The 18,504-nt window shown below is 45.5% G+C and overlaps 1 protein-coding gene across 1 annotated transcript in view; it reads right to left on the bottom strand.

Moving 5' to 3' along the window:
* Positions 1–16,827: 16,827 nt before the first annotated feature.
* The window catches only part of TXNDC5 (thioredoxin domain containing 5), a 141,644-nt gene continuing 139,967 nt past the window's right edge, over positions 16,828–18,504 (bottom strand). Inside the window, exon 10 of the mRNA XM_069613492.1 lies at positions 16,828–18,432. Within this exon, the coding sequence (XP_069469593.1) occupies positions 18,310–18,432 (123 nt within the window). The 3' untranslated portion in view covers positions 16,828–18,309. The remainder of the gene's footprint in view (positions 18,433–18,504) is intronic.

Here is an 18,504-nt window from a genome sequence, read left to right as displayed (position 1 = left end):
TCCACCTTTCTCCTCACCTCTTCCATCCCGCTCCCTCCCCTTCCCTCTTCCTTTCCTTCTTATCCTTCCCCTATTCCGCATGTACATTCCTGTGCTCAACCCCTCCCCCATTCACCTCCTTCCATCTCTACCCTTCCTTATCGTCTTAACCTCATCTACCCTCCAATCCAACCTTCCAATCTAATCAATATTGCTCTTTGGAATGGCAGATTCCTTTGCAATAAGACTGCTGCTGTTGTAGACATATTCTTTCATTTCAACCTTCATTTCCTCTATCTAACTGAAACTTGGATCCCACCTCACAACTCTACTGTCCCTGCCTTTCTTACTACCCCTTCCTCTTCCTTTTCTCAGGTCTCTCGTCCTTCTGGTCGTTGTGGAGGTGTTGGTATCCTCTTCCATCCTAAATACATTTTATCTAATTCATCACTTTCCCTTCCTACTTTCCCTTCTTTTGAATACTTGTAATCCTTTACCCATCCCATTTCCTTCCTAATTATCTATAGACCTCCTGGCCCCCTCTCCTCTTTTTATGATGACCTTGGCCACCTCCTCTCTCTTAGCTCCCCTTCCCCTTATCCCCTCACTGTACTTGGCGATTTCAACCTTCACCTTCCCACCTCCACTCAACCCTCACCTCTTATCTCAATCCTAGATTCTTACCTTCTCTCTCTCCTCTCTGACTCATTCTTGTGGTTCCACTCTTGATCTCATCTTTAATTCCACCTACTCCTCCTCTCCTGTCTCCTCTTTACCCATCTATCTGTCGGATCATCTCTTTTTCCCTTACTCCCAACTCTAAATCTCCCTCTCCTCTACCCTCATCCATATCTTTTACTCAACGCGACCTCCAGAACTTCAACCCTTCACTCTTCCTTGAAGACTGCTCTTCTTCTCTTCCACCCCTTTCTGATTTCTCCTCCCTCCCTGCTGGCCTTGCGTTATCCTCTTTTTTCCTCTATGTCCTCTTGTCTCGATCTACTGCACCCCCTCTCCTCTTTCCACCCTACTCGTAAGCCCTCCCAACCCTGGCTCTCTCCTCACCTCCTGTCCATACGTCGTCTCCTCTGTCGCCTTGAGCATCGATGGCTCAAATGCCCCTCTCTTCCTAACCAAACAGCCTACTTCTCTTATTCTCCATATGACACCTGCCTTAAATCCGCCAAACGCTCATACTTTTCTAACCTTCTTCACTCCCAAGCTTCTCATCCTCGTCGTATCTTGAGGAGAACCATCTCCAGTTCCGGAAGCACCTCAAAACGTTCCTCTTTGCTTCTGCTTGCTCTCCCCCTCTCCCCTGCTGAATTCCTGGTTGAAACTGCACTGGTTACCTGCCCACCCTTTCCGATCTTGCGCCCAGGCCCTGCCAATTGCACACGTGCACTGCCTCCCTGGCAACCCCCGCACCTAGGGACTGTTATTCTGTATCCCTACAGTCCCCCTACCAGCATTTATGTCTGCTCTTACCTTGCACTTGCCACCATCTGGCCGTTTTATTAGCTTATTCATTCTACTATCCCTTGTACTGCACTTTCCCCTCTCCCTCCCCCACGCACTTTTCCCTTTCCCCCTTCCCATGCACTTGCGCGGTCTGAATGACACATGGCCTAGTAGGATCGCTGTCTGTCTTCCCCCTGTTCCCCCTCCATTGCCTTGGCGTGCCTCAAAACACTTGTGTATAGGTGCGTTATAAATGCCATATCATATCAAACCCGCTCTAGTCTCCTCTCCCCTTCCGCTCCAGACCTCTCTTCTACCTCCCCTCTTTCTCCTTCTGACTTTGCCAACTTCTTCTCTGAAAAAATTATTTCTCTTTGCCAAAAAATGGTATGTTCTCCTTCTTATCCCCATCCCCTCCCTACATTCCCCTTCAGCTCAAATGTCTATATTCTCTACTATCACTCCCTCTGATGTTTCTCTTCTCTTAACAAAATCCCACCCTACTGCCGCCCCCTACGATCCCATCCGAACCCTTCTTATTCCCAAGCCCCATCTCTACCCCTATCTAACCTCCTTCATCAATACTTCTCTCTCTACGGCCACCTTCCATTCTGCCTTCAAGCATGCCACTATTATCCCTATACTGAAGAAGCCTTCTCTAATCCTCTCCTCGTTTCCAACTTTTGCCCAATCTCACCTTTACCTTTTCTCTCTAAACTACTCGAACGCTTAGCATATTCTCAGCTCTCTACTTTTGTTGCTACCCACTCTTCTTCCCCCTTCACAATCTGGCTTCCATCCCGAACACTCTACGGATTCTGCTCTTACCTATGTCCTTAACTCTTATTTATATATTTATTTTTATTTGTAACACGCACTACAGCCCACGGGCATTGAAGCGCTGAAAGCTTGGAGAATACGAGGGCTTACTTAAGAGGGTTACAGTGAAGCCGCCCAAGGCGTACTTGATAGTTACGGTACATGTTTCACATAAGAATATATACTAGGCCACACACAGGTGACTACAGGTACAGGCCGGATTATACGAACAAGCAGGTTTTGATTGCTTTGCGGAAGGAAGCATGGGAGTCAATTTGCCTGATGTGTGGTGGAAGGGCGTTCCAGGTGGTGGCAGCCACTGCAGGGAAGCTGGAGCCACCAGCGCGTACTCTGCGTGTTCTGGGAACGTTTAAAGTGTTGGAGTAGGTGGTTCTGGATGGCCTGGCACCAGAGTGTTTTGAGAGTCTATTGGCAAGGTAGGGGGGAGCTAAGTCGTGAAGGCACTTGTGTGTCAGGGCAAGAGTTTTGAAGATAATTCTTTCTTTAATGGGTAGCCAGTGGACATGTCTTCTGAGGCCAGATATGTGGTCTCTGCGAGATACGCCCGTGGCTGCCCTGAGGGTCACTCTCTTGACTGCTCGCTATTCCAAGCAATCCTCAAACCTTATCCTCCTTGACCTTTCTGCTGCTTTCGACACCATCGACCACCCCTTACTTCTCAATCTTCTCTCGGTTTCAAAGGCTCCGTTAACTGGCTCTCCTCTTACCTCTCCCTCTGCTCTTTCGCCGTTTCTTGGGGCAGACAAACCTCTTCTACCTTTCCTCTCGAATATGGTGTTCCCCAAGGATCTGTCCTCTGATCCTTCTTATTTTCTCTTTACTCCACTCCTCGCTCCGATCATCTCCTCCTTTGGGATTTCTCATCATTTCTATGCCAATGACACTCAGCTGTTCCTCTCCTTTTATTCCTTCACCTCTGACTTACATCTCAATGTCTCTTCCTGTCTTACTGCCATTAAAAATTGGATGTCATCTCACTATCTCTTTCTTAACACTGACATGACTGAAGTCTTGTTCTTTCCATCTAACACGCTTCCTCCTCCTTCTCCCCCTCCTTCTATTCAATTTCCCCCTTCTAATCTCCCTACTTCTAACCATGCTCGTAACCTTGGCATTTATTTTAACTCTTCCCTCTCCTTTACTCATCATATCTCCCTCACCTGTCAGGCATGTCGCCATCATCTCTTCAACATCCGTAAAGTTCATTCCCTTCTCACCTTCCATGCTACCAAACCTTTAATCTCCTCCCTCATCTTTTCTCGATTTTTCTATTGTTCTTCTCTTCTTTGGTCTTCCCGCTTCCCACCTTGCCCACCTCAAATCCATTTATCACTCTGCCATCCGCATCCTCTGTCTTCTCTCTCCTCATGACTCCATTTCCAACTCACTTTCTCAGCTAGAATGGCTTCCTTTCCATTCGAAACTTAAATTTCACTTCCTTTGTCTGGTCTTTAAATCTCTTCACAACCTTGCTCCTCCTTACCTCTCCTCCCTTCTCTCATTTTACACCCACTCTCGCTCCCTTCGTTCTGCCAATCTCTTCTTACTTTCAGTTCCCCCACCCTCTTGTGCCTCTTCTCGTTTCCGTTCCTTTCAGCTCCTTGTCCCATTACACTGGAACGCCCTACCTTGCTCTATCCGTTCCTCCCCTTCCTATTCTTCCTTCTGCTCATCACTGAAATCTTCTTTTTCATTCCCCTCCCTGATCCCCTTCACCCTCTTACCCTTCCTTCCCTTTCTTGTACCCTTCTGTGTTCTTTATCTTTCCCTGCTCTTCTAAATCTCCCTTTTTCCTACTACTCACTTCACTCACTCTCCCCCTCCTTTCTCCACCCCTCTCCTCTCCTCTTCTTTCTTATATGTAAATTGTTCTACATGCTGATTTTCTGGTTTGACTCATGTTTATCGTTACTGTTCCTTGTTTAATGTATATTTTGTTGTTCATTGTAAAGCACCTTGGATTAAGGCGCTATATAAAACAAATACAAATTTGCACTATAAATATAATCTTTCATCCTATTACGGTTTAACATTTCAGTGGGTTAAAGGGCATCATGGAAACATGTATTTGCTGTAGTGTAGCCCACTGGAACAAATATGGGCAAGGAGGATTTAGCCATTTTGAAGTTCATGAAATGAACTCAATTGAGTTCTCCATGGCTGTAATAGGTGCAGGTGCTATTATTCCGTAATTCAATGGGCGGAACCTTTTTCATTTTGCGAGAGAGTCGATAGAAGTTGCAGTTGGAATCATATTGCAACCAACAAGTAGTATCTTCAATCCCAGTTCAAGATGCCAATTAACATGACCTTTTTTCTTTTCTCCAGTCGGCCCCCATCACCATCCACAGACAGGCGTGAAGTTCTTTTTCTCTTATTTATGTGCAGATATTGGTTCACAAAGATATAAATATATACAATAAATAAAGGAGTACATGCTGAAATGAGTCTGCAATTATCGGGGGGGGTCCTATGTGATGTGTCTGGGAGAGTTGCTGTGTGTTGGTCCAAGGGTTTCATGTAATACTTTCCACGCAAAAAATGTCTCCTGACCAAAAAAAAACACTTTTTTGCAGAGACATTATTACATTGACCATGCAGGGGACACCCCTGATTTTCTTTTTTTACAAGGGGAGCAGGGGGCATCCCCGCAACCCATCCCCATACATAATGTCACCATATATAGTGTCGCCAATGGCTTTTCCCGGCAACATTATGTATGGGGACATTATTACCAGATACTGGTCCAAGGTGGATGGGAGACACACATGGCTGGCTAAAGAGGGGCGGGGGAGCAGGCTACTTGGGGTGCAAAGGATGCCAGGGATCTTGGGAGAGCATTGCAAGAAATCACAGAGCTATTTGCTGCGGTTGATCCATCGAGAAACACAGCCCAATGACCTGTTCTTGGGTGAATAACCCCTGGGAGAGAGAACTGTCCCTGCATATCAGTCTTAGTCCTGCCCACGGGCAGTCCAGCACCGAAATACTAGGCAATTCTCCTCTGAACAAGAGTACCAACAGCAACCCCATACACGCGTTTCAGCCTTGTTGGGCATCATCAGTGAGGTGAAGCTGTGCCTCTCTAAGAACAGTGAGCAAGACTTGGCGGAGACTCTCCCAGGGGCCATCCACCCAAGAACAAGTCAATGTGCTGTGTTCGTGCTGGTAAAGGGTCCCCGTCGTCCCCCCCCCGTTTCTTTCAAAAGTCCACATCGGTTTCAGGTTGCTCCCCATTCCTCACATTCTCTTGAGTGTGTGTTAAATTCACCTCTGGTTGGTCCCCTGGTGGGATGTAACCATCAGCCCTTCTAAAAGGTCCCGTAGACGTTGCTGTGTATGTCACAAGCTGTAGATGGAGAGGTTTTTCTCCTGTACTTTGTGACAGAGGCAGATGGGTTTGGCAGACAGTTCCTGCAGGTGGTCTTCACATCACGACTATATTCTATGGTCATGTCTTCCCCCTTTGCCACCTGCCTATTCCTCCTATGACCAGATTCTCCTCAATGCCATACCATGTGCTCAATCCAACTTCCACAATGGGCTTAGCCTCTTATAAACTGGGTCTCATTCAGCCTCCTCCTCTGAGCGAAGCATGCCCTCATTCTTCCTCAACAGATACCATTTCCTGTGGTCCCGCTTCCACTACTTCTGTCACCCATTAACTCCCGATGTCTCCCTTTAATGAACTTTAATGAACTGTGATGACCTCCTCCCACCATCTCCTGTTTCCCTCCTTCCACCACCTAGTGCCGTCCTATCACCCAAAAGGTCTCCTTTCCATCCCCTGATGCATTTCTACAACCACCTTTTGGTGCCTTTTATTTACTCCCTCCAGATGTGCCCCTCCTTTCCACCTCCAGATCTCTCTTCTCCCCTGCTCGTCTACAACCTCCGCCACTCCAGTTTTCCTCCCCAACTCCTGATTTCCTTCTAAATCTTCCAACGATCACCTAACTCCTGCCTCAATCTATTCCCAACCCCCCCCCCCCATACCACTAGCTCTATGAACAAGTTGTAGTGATAGCTGTGGCAATACAATGGACAACAGATGAAGGTATGTCCAGCTTTATTCACAGGCACCTCCTTCCTGTCCTTATCTGCTCTCCTCCTACCTTCACTTATCCAGCCTTTGAGATTCTGAAGTGGCAGGATTGTTATGCTATGGTAGGCTACAGTATGCTATACAAATCTCCCTCTTTTCTTTAGTCCTTATCTCCTCCATTTTGGTTTTGCCCGAGGCATCCTTCTGCATTCCGATTCTCCGACATTCCCAAACCCCACCTGGAGCGATTAGACCAAGGCCCAGTGACAGCCAAAGGGACACGTTAGACCTTCTCTTCAATTTGCGCTCTACAAGTTTAGCATTAGCCCATATATGGTATATAACAGTAGTCGTTTGTGCAAATGCTGCTTACCCATATTACAACAAAACGTACTCAGCCCATGTAACCACAAGGCTTCATCACAAGTCAGATGCTGACAGTTACTACAAAATGTCTGCAATGTCATGCCAAGTACCACCTACCATTGAGAAATTGCTATAATATATTAGCAATATCCTTATGACATGCTATACAAGATAAGCTCTAAGGCCACCCCGTTAGAGCTCTGTCGGACAACTGCCTGCCACTTGTGAACTGTATTTTCCCGATTATCAGCTGATAATTCTGTGTATGCTTTTTATTTTCTACCTATTACAAGAAGCTTGGTTCACCCATCAGTCTGGTGTCTAGTCTCATTACTGCAGGCTGAGGCCAAGATGACCCTTGGGAGGGGTCACCTTTGGCCACCACAAATCCCAAACCCTCGCTTATAGGAAGAATTCTAAAATTTTAAAAAATGAGCCTTAAATATCCTAGTATTCTCTTCCCCGGGTCGGGCTTTCAGAAAGTGCCCGTGTGTGTATAAAAATAAGGGGTTAAGGGTGCGGGTGATGTTCTCGCAGGGGTGGAGAGGGGAAGAGAAGCATCCCTGCAGCTGACATCGGCAGGCTCTGCCCACCTGCTTTCCCGCATTTTCTTGCAGTCCAAAGGCCAATATCCCCCGCATGGGTGACGCTCGCAAGGGTTAAGGGTGGAGGTGATGGTTGCTGCAAGGGGGTGGAGGAGAGAAGCAGCCCTGCAGCTGATGTTGCCAGGCTCCACCCACCTACTAACCCCCCCTGCTACAGCAACAGAACATTTGATGCTCGACACTTGTTTGCAGGACGCAGGTCTAATAGAGGGCCCATGGTTAGGCCCTTTTTGGGTACGAGGAAGCATATTGAAGAAATACCCTTGTTTACCTGATCTGGGAACTGTTTGGTCACTCCCTTTTGCAGCAGAGCCTCCCCTTCGTCCAGAAGGATGAGATGTCTTCAGCGAGTGGTATTGAGTCGTTTTAAGATGCAATAACCATAGCCTACAGTCTTGAGCACCTCATCAGAAATGATCCCCTCCCAGGTGAAGGATGTTAAATGACCTCCAACTGGAGGGGACCTGAATCATAGTGTCATTTGCTGGAGAGGAAGACTCTGGCTGCTGCATTTCTACCCCTTCCTTTGCCACGCCGAAATCCCTGCTGTTGAAGGGTTTGATAAGTGCTGTAACATTCCTTGGCCAGAATACCAGGGTGATCTCGTGTACCACAGGAACCCTGAGTTGTGCGGGAGAAGGATTGGCCACGAAAGGAGCAGCAGGTATTAAATACCCGGCATTGCACATATGGCCTGGTAGAGATTTGATTGCGAGATTTAAACGTCTCATGTTCTTTCTTTGCCACCTCAAGTGTGTCGTCTACTGCTTTGCCAAAAGCAGACTCCTCAATGGGTTTGTTGATGAGCAAGGGCTGTGTCTCAGGTTTAAACAGAGTTGATGCCACACATGACTTTTCAAAGAGTTCCCTATGCCCGCCGTCTCTGCAGCTTCAAGTGTTTCTTTATATTTTTAAAGTTTGTGTGTGACCGGACATCCTTCCTGTACAAATGCAAGTAGTTGCAATTTTGTTGGTTCAGGCACATTTTGGAGACCCCCACTGGACATCACTGAAGCTGGCAAGCAGATTGGTATTGTTAGCAACGAGAGTACTGTAGGCCACAGAAAAAGTAATTATTTTGCCCAGGGCATAGAATATCTTGCAGTCTTTATCAGGGGAAAACACAGGTGAAGACATGGGAACACCTGCATGTTTTCTGGTCATGGTGACAACCAGGAAGTCTGGGTTGGAGTGACCGCGAATAAAGTGGATCAGAGGGCACAGGTCGAAACGTTTTCAACGTTCGGATTCACTGACTAGAGTAAGGAGGGTAGTGGAGGGGGGAGGTAAGCCAGGAGGAGGCAATGCGTTTCTTAATGGAGTTAAGAAATGGGATAGCCTGGCTGACTGGAACTTTTTACTGGAGGATATCTTCCACAAAGTCATAGCCAGGCACTGCCTCCTAACAATTCTAAAATGGTTTGTTGCTTTATGAAGAATATTATTGAAAATCAGCAGGTCATCAATAGGGGAAGCTTCCAAGGGTTGGATTCAGAAGGGGCATCCAAAAAGATCGGATCTGCCTCATGAGCATGGGTCGTGGACCAATTCCCCATGTCATCTGTAGCAAGCCATGGCGTCTGGGTCAAGAGAAATGGGGTCTTGGGAGCCATTGTCACAATACGGAACATAGAAGACGTAATCACCCTGATCATCCTGAAAAGTGTCTGAGGGATCAGGCATTTGTAGTACAGGAGAAGCCGGCAGAGGCACAGGGTACTGCAGCCTAGGAGTCGTGCAGGCACTAGGACCACCCCTCAAAGGAATGGGACCTTTTAAGAATGATCACATTTATAGGAAAACCCAATAAATACAGATACCTTCTCTGTGCACTGTTCAAACCTTTCCCAAGTCCATGAATTAGAAGCTGGGGTTTCTGGGATTGGAAGAGCTACCTCTGCCTGAGCCAGGCCTTTGGGCCCTTGTAGAGCCTGTGACAAAGGAGAGGAGGCCTGTGTATAACCAGAGAAGGGGGTTTCTGGGGACCAGTAACATGAGTAAGGATGTTGGAATGCTTTTCTCTCAATTTGGGGTGTGTTTTGCCTGAAGACGTGTCTTTCGATACATCAGAAGCAGGCATCAAAACTTTAGGGAAGGAACCCCATGCATCAACGGCGACAGCAGATGAACAGCAAGCCCGGAACTCTCCGGTGCACCAGGCCCCGTTGAAACATTTGACGGGCCTGCGGGCGCAGGTGGCTTTTTTTTTTAAACAGTACCATTGAAGAAGGCAGAGGGGGTCGCGCGTTTAGCATTGGTGTGAGAATGTGTGCCCTTGTCGCCAGGGTGTGATTTCCCCATAGCAGTGCATTCAGCATGCCTAGTGGGGCTACGGACAGGCACATGGGAGTCAGATAACTCTGCAATGTCTTCAGCCTCCGAACTGGAGCCATGGCCATTAAAGGAATCTTTATCTGCGGCGATGGCACCAGCGGGAGAACAGGAGAACTTTGGGCACATTTCTTTAAGCGTCCTGGACCTGAAGAGTAGACTGGCTTTGCAACTCCGCCCATCGTGGGCACGAGGTAGACAATTATTACACTCCGAGTGTTCTTCCACTGAAACTTCCTGTTACAGGAAAGACATTTAAAAGGAGGTCTCTCCATCGTTAAGTGGCATAAAAGCCGTCAGACAAGTAAAGGAAGAAGAGGGGGGAAAAAAAAAAAAAGACATTCTTCAAAGAGAATTGTCGATAAGGGTCACCACTCCCCTAATGTAAAGGCCGGAGCTTGAAGGCAAAGGCCGGCAAGAAGTCAAGCGAAGATTCACAGGACAGCAAACGATTCATCAATGTGTTCACCAAAGACGAATGGAACAGCAATGAATCTCATTAACATGAGCACCGCATGAAAGAGACCAATCAGAATGGCGGAAAACACAATCTGGGGGACTTCGCCACGTGAGGGATCATGGGTACCCTGCACGTCATGATAGGGATAGTGTTAGAGGCATGCCAGGTTGACATCCCTTTCCAATCTTCGAAAAAAGATGCAATACTACACTATTAACACTAGATGTCGGACTATATGCACAGCATGTGATTCTAAGCCAATTCCCGATCATCAGCAAGTTTTATATATGGTACAGCTTTACATGCTAAGGTGCTTGTATGACAACTTTACCCACAAGTTCCCCACTATGCAATTTATGCAAGAAAATGCCTCATGTTCCTGCTATAACCTTAAATATTAAGAAAAGGAAAGCTCCACAGTTCATAACAAGGGAACTCCACCCTATTTAAATCGTAAGATTCAAAAAATCACATACAATATAATAAAAATGAATTTTATTGAACATATATGCACACAATCAGAACACGCATAACATACATAAATAACTTTTCTTGGTGTCAGAGGCCCATAAAGATGAGCAATTTGTGATATGAATTTTCATTGCTGGCCACTCATGAAATATTCTTGGTATCAGGTAATTATATATATATATATATATATATATGGTCACTGTAAGGGATATATGGGTGACCATATATATGGGGACAGGGGCAAACAAATAAAAAAATAAATAGATAGATAAATAAAATAAAGTTCCATGCAATAATGTCGCCACAAAAAACACCAATTTTTCGGCGATATTTTTGCATGGCGAGATTTTTGTGGCAACGTTATTACATGGAACCATATTCTTGTCAAACCATTCTCTCAAAAATGCTGAAAGGCTGACGAGAACCAGACTGTTCCATTGCCGCACTATCAGGATGGTGTCTGAGTGGCAGAGAAGCAGGAAAGGTTTGACAAATCTTCCCCAGAAAGTCCAAGTGCTTGAAATCTTAGTCCATCAGGGTAGCTGTACTAAAGCGCAGCCATGCTGACCGGCAGCAATGAATGTGGTTAAGTGGCATGCACATCATACAACAGGGTACTTGGTGCTCAATTTCTTACTCACTACCAGACTAAAAAGGTGCTTTTCCCAACATTTCACTCCTTACTTTGGTTGCTTCACGCTGGCGTGATATGCCCGATCATCAGTGCCTCGAGAAAGAGGACTGGTGTAATACTTGACCCTCTGCCCCAACTCCAAGAATGCCAGTGTCCTAAAGAGGGGTCTAGGGAGACGAGATATTGGTTTCAACAATACCTTAAAGGGACCATTATTGCATCTGAATACAAGAAGACAAGTACCGTGAACTGCGTATTGGTGGATGGCTACATTGGGATCTTTGAGGAGGGTGCCAAGAGGCTCCATGTAAAGGGTAAAACGATTGGTGAGAATATGGAGCCTGCAGAGACACTGCAGGAGACCTGGAGTCGGTTAAACATAACAAGTTCATCTGGACAGCCTGGTGTCTGCCGGGGAGGTAGGAGGTAAACCAGTTCAGGACAGTGCCGGAGAATCCCATCCTGTAAGCAAGGAGGGAGAGAAGGATACAGTGGTCGAATGTAAAATGCAGTCGAGAGGTCAAGGACGAGGAGGAGGCACAAGTCGCCCTTATCCATGATTTGGAGAGCACCATCCACCACCTGGAAGGTGGCCGTTTGAATGCTACACGTGGGTGGAACCCCGAGGAAGTGGGGTTGTTCGATTCTGGCGAGTAGTTGTGTAGCAACTACTTTTTCCAAGATTTTGCCAATAAACAAAGTTTCATAATGGGCCTTTAGTTGGCCAAGCCGTCTGGATCTAGGGTTGTTTTTTTCAATGAGATCATCTGGGACTAGTCTTGAGGGTGTCCGGGAATTATCCTTCTGCAAGGGAGGCATTGATGATGCCGAGAAGTGCATCGAGCACCAGACCCGTCAATTATTTAATGATGGAGGCTGGAATTGTATCGTCAGAGAAAGAAGTAGCTTTCAGGGAGTCAATCATTTTTAGGATATCTGGGGAAAGAGGAAAGGATTTAGTCCAGAGGGGAAGTGTGCGTGCCGGGTTGCTAATGCTGTGAGGTTGATTTGATTGTCTCAGATCTTGTCAAATGTCCTCATTAAAAACTAAATTTGCTGATTCCATCGCATTTTTCCTGAGTTGCTGAGCCATCAGAGAGGGTTTGGTACAATGCTTTACTACTTCAAAGAGGGTTTTGCTCCTGTTCGAGGCTGCTGCAAAGGTGGTGACCTAGCAAGCAGCTTAGGCCACCATTTATCTAGAGCTCCGATTGAGCCTTTGTTGGAAGCTAGCTCAGGGGTGTACAATGGGGCAGAGGGTGTGGTCTTAGCCGGGCTGGATTTTAGTTCATTGCTGATAGTGTGCGTCTCAAGGCACACTGCTCCAGGCACTCAGACCATTTTGCCCAAGATTTTGCCTGTCGCGTCCAGAAGGGAGATGGTGCGATAGTTGCCTGCATCAGCTCTATCCCCCTTCTTGAAGATCGGGGCAATCTCAGCCTTTTGCTAGGTGGGAGGAACTCTATTGGCTCTGCAAGACAAACTGACAAGCATCAATAAATACAGGGCCCGGTAACCTAATACATATTCAAACAACCACTGGGACCTTCGAGGCCCTGCGCTTGGCCCCACTCTGGACTTGAATCGCATTGCTCGCTTCTTTTAGAGTAAACATTTGCAATTCCCCATTCACTGCCTGGGAGTAAAGAAATACTGCATCCACCCCTATTGCTCCTATAGACCATCCTTTTTTCCATATACAACAGCGGGAAAATGGCCATGCCAACTAACAGGGGAAGATGGCAAATTCAAACAACGAACATTCATCACTTCACCCCAGATAAGCAAATTTCCAGAAGGCTCATTGGTCCTTATTTTTAACAGCATTCTTCATACGTTCCCATCTGGAGAGCATACAAACTTTATTTTGCACTAAAAGTTCCTTATACTCTTTCCTTGCCAGGGGTTGCTGCTCAATTGCCATCAGTTGATTTCGTATTTTTTAGCAAGGCAGTTTTAACCAACATGTTCAGGGGCCCATTTCTGGGCCTAACTGAATTGCCCAATGGACGTAGTCATTTGGTGTCCAGGTATAGTAATAATTGTAAAATGTAATTCCCAGAGTGGTATGCCCGGGGGGAAACACTTATACATAAGGAAGAGCCTCGACAAAATAAAAGCTGCTCATTACCAAATCATGATGATCAAAAGAATCCCATCTTCGCCACCTTGTATTGTTTGAGTACTGTAACACGATTATATCAAATGGGTCATTTTGTAACTGTGCCAGGCCAGTATGCTTGAGGACAAGTCTCAGTGGAAAGTGGTTACGAACAGTAATGAGATATTGTGTTTTACAGTTGTCAGTTAAGTTTTTAATATTATTCTAAGACATGTGTTTCTACCCCCCCTCCAGGCCTTTATCAAGGAAAGAATTCTGTGTAGTATACCTGTATATGCAAGTATGCTGGGTCTCAGTTTCCTGTCTTGGCCGTGAGTAGGCATTTGGTTGGGCAGATCTGGTCGTATTCTTGGATGCTCCCCTTTCGGTGTCTTACCAGGAGTACCAGGAGGGGATAAAGACCGAGGGGTCGAAACAAGCGTCGGCTGATCAACAATAATAATGATGATATTTAAAATTCACTAACCACTATAAAACACAATATCAAGACTCACTACTGTTCGCAAGCGCAAGGTAACTGGGCCAAAACACATCCCGAAACCAGATGAGGTGTGGGCAACACCTTAAACCACCGGCACCCTCGCTGCTCAACTAAACCCTCACAACCCAAGAACATTCCAAGTGCAGCGCAAGTCGAGTCGGAGTCTAGTGCCCAACCTACCTCTACTGCATATTTAGACAGCCTGGCTCCTTGTGGAAAGTCAAAATATTCGAGCTCTAATCTTCCTCCTCTAGGAATTCCAGTGACTCGGGCAGCGGATCCATTTGCAGGTTGAAACCCCCGCTATCAGTACCATCCCAGGGATCACAGTAGCTAGTTTCTAATTTTAGAATACCAACACTGCTTCTGCACAGTTAACAGTTAATTCACATTAGGGTTGGGGAGTATTTCAGCCTTAACATTTAATTCGCTTCTAACCCAAATAGTTAAACCCTCAGTGGGCTGCCCCCTTAATCCCTTGGGCTTAACCACCAGGATCACAGTTTGCATGCTTTCCCATGTCACATTTGTTAAAGCCCATGTTTCCTGGAAACAAACAAGATCATGAACAGAGACAAATTCAACCCAGTTATAATCGTAGCTTCGCCTTCCAAGACCAGAAACGCTCCAGGACAACACACTAAGCTCCCCCCGTTTCCCTACCAGAATTCAGCAGGGATACCGGGCAAGTGACTGGATAACTAGTTTGTTGTGGGTATTGCTCCACAAGAGCAATCCAATTGAAAATTCAAAATACCATGCTGACTGGGCAGCATATTATACGCCATATCCCTTTTATAAAAAAAAAATCTTTAGTAAATTCATATGATCTGGGGCACGAGTACTGAACTCTGTATCCAAATAACTAATGAATTGGGAGGGCAGACGTTTGCAAGCCTTGGTCTGAGTGTACCATTGGCATCTTCAAGCAGCACTGGATCTTTAGGCGCGAGTCTCATTTCTCCATGAGCTGGCTCGTATCAGGTAGCTACCTATTTGCAGTCTGGAGTTGTGATCTTTTCAGGTGGCAAAGCGTGGGTAACCACAAGCTACGCTCTGCTGAAAGCTCTGAAGACTTGTATAACATTGGATATTTCTTCAGTTCGTGCATCTAGAGTTCTTGTGGCAGAACATTTTGCTAAGTCCCTCAGGACATGTTAGACCTTCTGCACTTTCATGGACCCAGTGGATCGAACCCAAGCAGACCAGAGTAGGCTTCTCAGATTGAGAATCATGCTTCATTGGGGTCCTAAGTTTGCACTGTGTGCATTATTCCAAATAAAGTATTGAGCACTCACAGGCTAGGTTTCCTTCCAGGTCTCCTTGCTGCAGGTAGCATATGAAGCCCCAGCAGTTCCCAGCACAGGATGCCGGTTTAGGTTTACCTCTGGAAGGGCACCCAAGTATGGGTACCAGATTTAAGCTGTTGCAACAGCTCTGTGGGACCGCCTGAAACTAATGGGAAGAACAGTTTCTTCCAACTAGCAGCATTTGTACATCAGACCAGGCACCAGTAAACGCTCCTTCCCCTTCTTGCGTGCAACAAAATCCTGAAAACATGGCACCCACATCAATCAACCTGTTCTGAAGTGATCTAAAAGAGAAGAAATTGCACAATCTGGCCTCAATGCTGGGGACCGACATACTGGCGACAGAGTGTGGGTCAATTCAGGAAAACTGCAGGACAGCATGTCCATCATTTAAAACGCACACAAATATACAAGATCAACTGCCAGAGGAAAAATTCCATTGAGGATTGGACACAGTAAGCAGTGACAAGAAAAATAAATGCACAGAACGAGATGACCTACGAGAAACGCTTCCAGTAACCGAGCACCGAGAAAGGACTTGAAAAGGGAAAATGGCGAATGAGGAAGGAGGAAGGAGACGTCTGGACACAGTTGCGTGAAGATGCAAGAGCGTACCTCTTATTTTGCCACGTTTATGCTGCCACAAAAAATCTTTGTCTGCACTGTGCCACCGAAATCCCATGAGACTGGAGGAAGAGCAAGAGGAACTAAATGGACCTTAGAACTAACCTACATAACGACTGTGGGTTTATCCAAGCTTGCAGATGCCTCTAGACCCGAATACGAAAGGGATCCTGGTCTGTAAACACTTGGAAAGTTAAAGCAAACCCTTAAAAGTATGATGCAGAGAAGTACGGGGCAGGATTTTAAGGGATAGAAAGGACGCATCTACATGGGTAGACAAGAGTATTTTCGCTGCAGAAAAGAACGCCTTTTCTTCGAAAAGTACCTTGTATAGGTTTAAAGCGATTGGGCCCAATTATAGATCTGAGAAAGCGGGACGAGGCAATGAAGATTACCTGAAGAGGGTGCCAGTATGTGCCCGTGTGAGGTATCTAAGGAGAGTTGGGTAGGGGCTCTATTCTGGAGGTTTAAGAGTGGGGTTTCCACCATGGAAATTAAACCAATAATGATAGTGCTTACCTGTGGTGTGGGAGAGATGGAAGGCAGCATGAAACAAGGTTGCGTTTTAGTATAGCACAAGAGAACAGTATTTTCCCTGTAAAATAATCTTACCCGTTTTCAGTGTTGTTCATACATAACATATTCAAATCTGCCTGACTGAAGCATTAGCTGAAATGTGTGTTAAATGAAGCGGCGAGTACTATGCTGGCTGCAAGTCCATGGGATGCGTCCCTCAATGCGTGTGCCTCTGCTTTCCATGCCTACAGTCTAAACCATGTGTTCCCAGTTATCAGCTGTGGGGTTAGCACGTATATTTTTTTTCTTTTTAGACTAAAGTCTGGAATTGTTTCTTTGCTTACACTTTGTACCAACTTGCACCGATTTAATTCAAACTGCATAGATTACATAGAAATGATCACAAGCACAAACTCCTGCTCAATACACAAACGTTAGTCACTATAAACAAGAGGATAACTGTCTTTGTTAAAGCTTCTCTCGATGCGTCAGTGCAACTGCCCCAATAAACTTGTGCATCACATGATGGCAAAAGAGGCACATGTCATGTTTTATTTGTTGCAGTTAAACAATCGTACACCATGTTTTTCAAAATGTTTATTTAAAAATTCATTGTGTAAACAATTGTACCACTTCAATTTGTGCCCCACCCAGCCCCAAAAATAAATCTCCAAAGGCAATATCGACCCAAATGCTCATTTCCCAAATTATTTAAAAAAAAAGAATCTGTACACACGATGAGCTATCCATACAAAAGTACAAGCACATTTTAATAGTGGTTTCACTCCACTAGTTTGCATCCATCAAGGCATGGCATGAACTCATTAAATGTACACCTGCCCATCAAAATGGTTCAACAGATCTTTCAACCAAAGGCTAACGCAAATAAGTGTGCCAAAAACCTTCAAGGCTAGAAAATAAGCCTATGGGAAAATTAGTCTTTCAGGAAATACAGCAAAGAGCACCAGGAGCAGCGTTAAAGATGGTGTCCATTCCTACAAGAAGATCTTTATTACAAGCCCCAATGAGCTATTTTTCTGGAAGTGCTTCCTGTCCTCAATAGAATAGCATCTAGTCATAAAATGCATACTGGGCATGAATTGCTGTGTACAAAGTTCCAGTGTGCAATTTAATCAACCGAATGGCATTACCAAGTCCATTCTCACACTCCCCAATCTTCATGTCATTTCAAGCTATTTGGTTTTGAGGTGGACATAGCTCTCAAACACTAGAGGATACACAGATTATAGTCGGGTAATGGATAACAATAGAGTACAATCAACAAACTCCACAAGTAACCTTTGCAACCACACATTTAACAAGCAGGTCGGCTTTAAACTGCTTTTTTTAATGGATACTTTGGAAAAACTATGTCGACTCTGGGCACTGAAAGAGGATAAGGGTATGCTTGACCCCCATCACATGTGAAATCCAGGCAATTACTTTGCAAGACATGACCCCAACAATGTCACTTGGGACCTCGTAATTCTGGCACAGCCACACCCAACATACTGAAGTAGAATCATAAGGTCCATTATGGGAAATTATCCCAGAGAAAAAAGGGAAATTATTAAATCAGAAATAGTTGATCTCCCCATGGTAGGTGTTCTACTTCCAAATTTCCAGTCGTCTACTGTATTAAGGGAATTCACAATTAAGTGGGACCATTTTGCCTGGACAGCTTGTTGTCGTTAATTTTTATATCTAAGCACAATTGGGACAAAGAAAAGAAATGAAAGCGAATTACCAAAACTATTGTTTTTCAGAAGTAGGAGATTTACGAAAATAAGGTTTGGCTGTGGATATCAATTCAATATCCTTAAAGCCTAGGTTGGCCATTAATCACACAGGTGTTCATATTTAGAACATCAACTGGGTTGTATATGCAACTGAACCAGCAAGAAAAATAATCTCAAGGAGACCGGAGCTTACTTATGCAACAGCACAAGCAAGAAAACACTTCAGTAAATTCAGTTTTCAAAATGCCCACCCTTTGAGCTCAGTAACAGTTTCACATGATCCAAGAAAATGCAGAAAAGGGACAGGTGCTGGAGGAGATTGATTTCACAGCTCATCCCTGGCTTGGCGCATAATGAAGCTGTGCAGGGTTTCCAAGTCTCGTGCGCCATCGTGCTCTTCCAGCTTCTCTCCTGCACGGAAAAGCAAAAGCGAAGGGTAGCCCCGAACCTAGGGATAACATGAACACAGATCATCAATTAGTAAAACATCACGCACATGCATCCCAGCTAGCATCTCACT

The sequence above is a fragment of the Ambystoma mexicanum genome, chromosome 5p (assembly GCF_040938575.1).
Source record: "Ambystoma mexicanum isolate Mex_15411 chromosome 5p, UKY_AmexF1_1, whole genome shotgun sequence".
NCBI classification, from domain to species: Eukaryota; Metazoa; Chordata; class Amphibia; order Caudata; family Ambystomatidae; genus Ambystoma; species Ambystoma mexicanum.
Note: the sequence above shows the minus strand (reverse complement) of the source record. Positions and strands in the feature narration are given on the sequence as shown.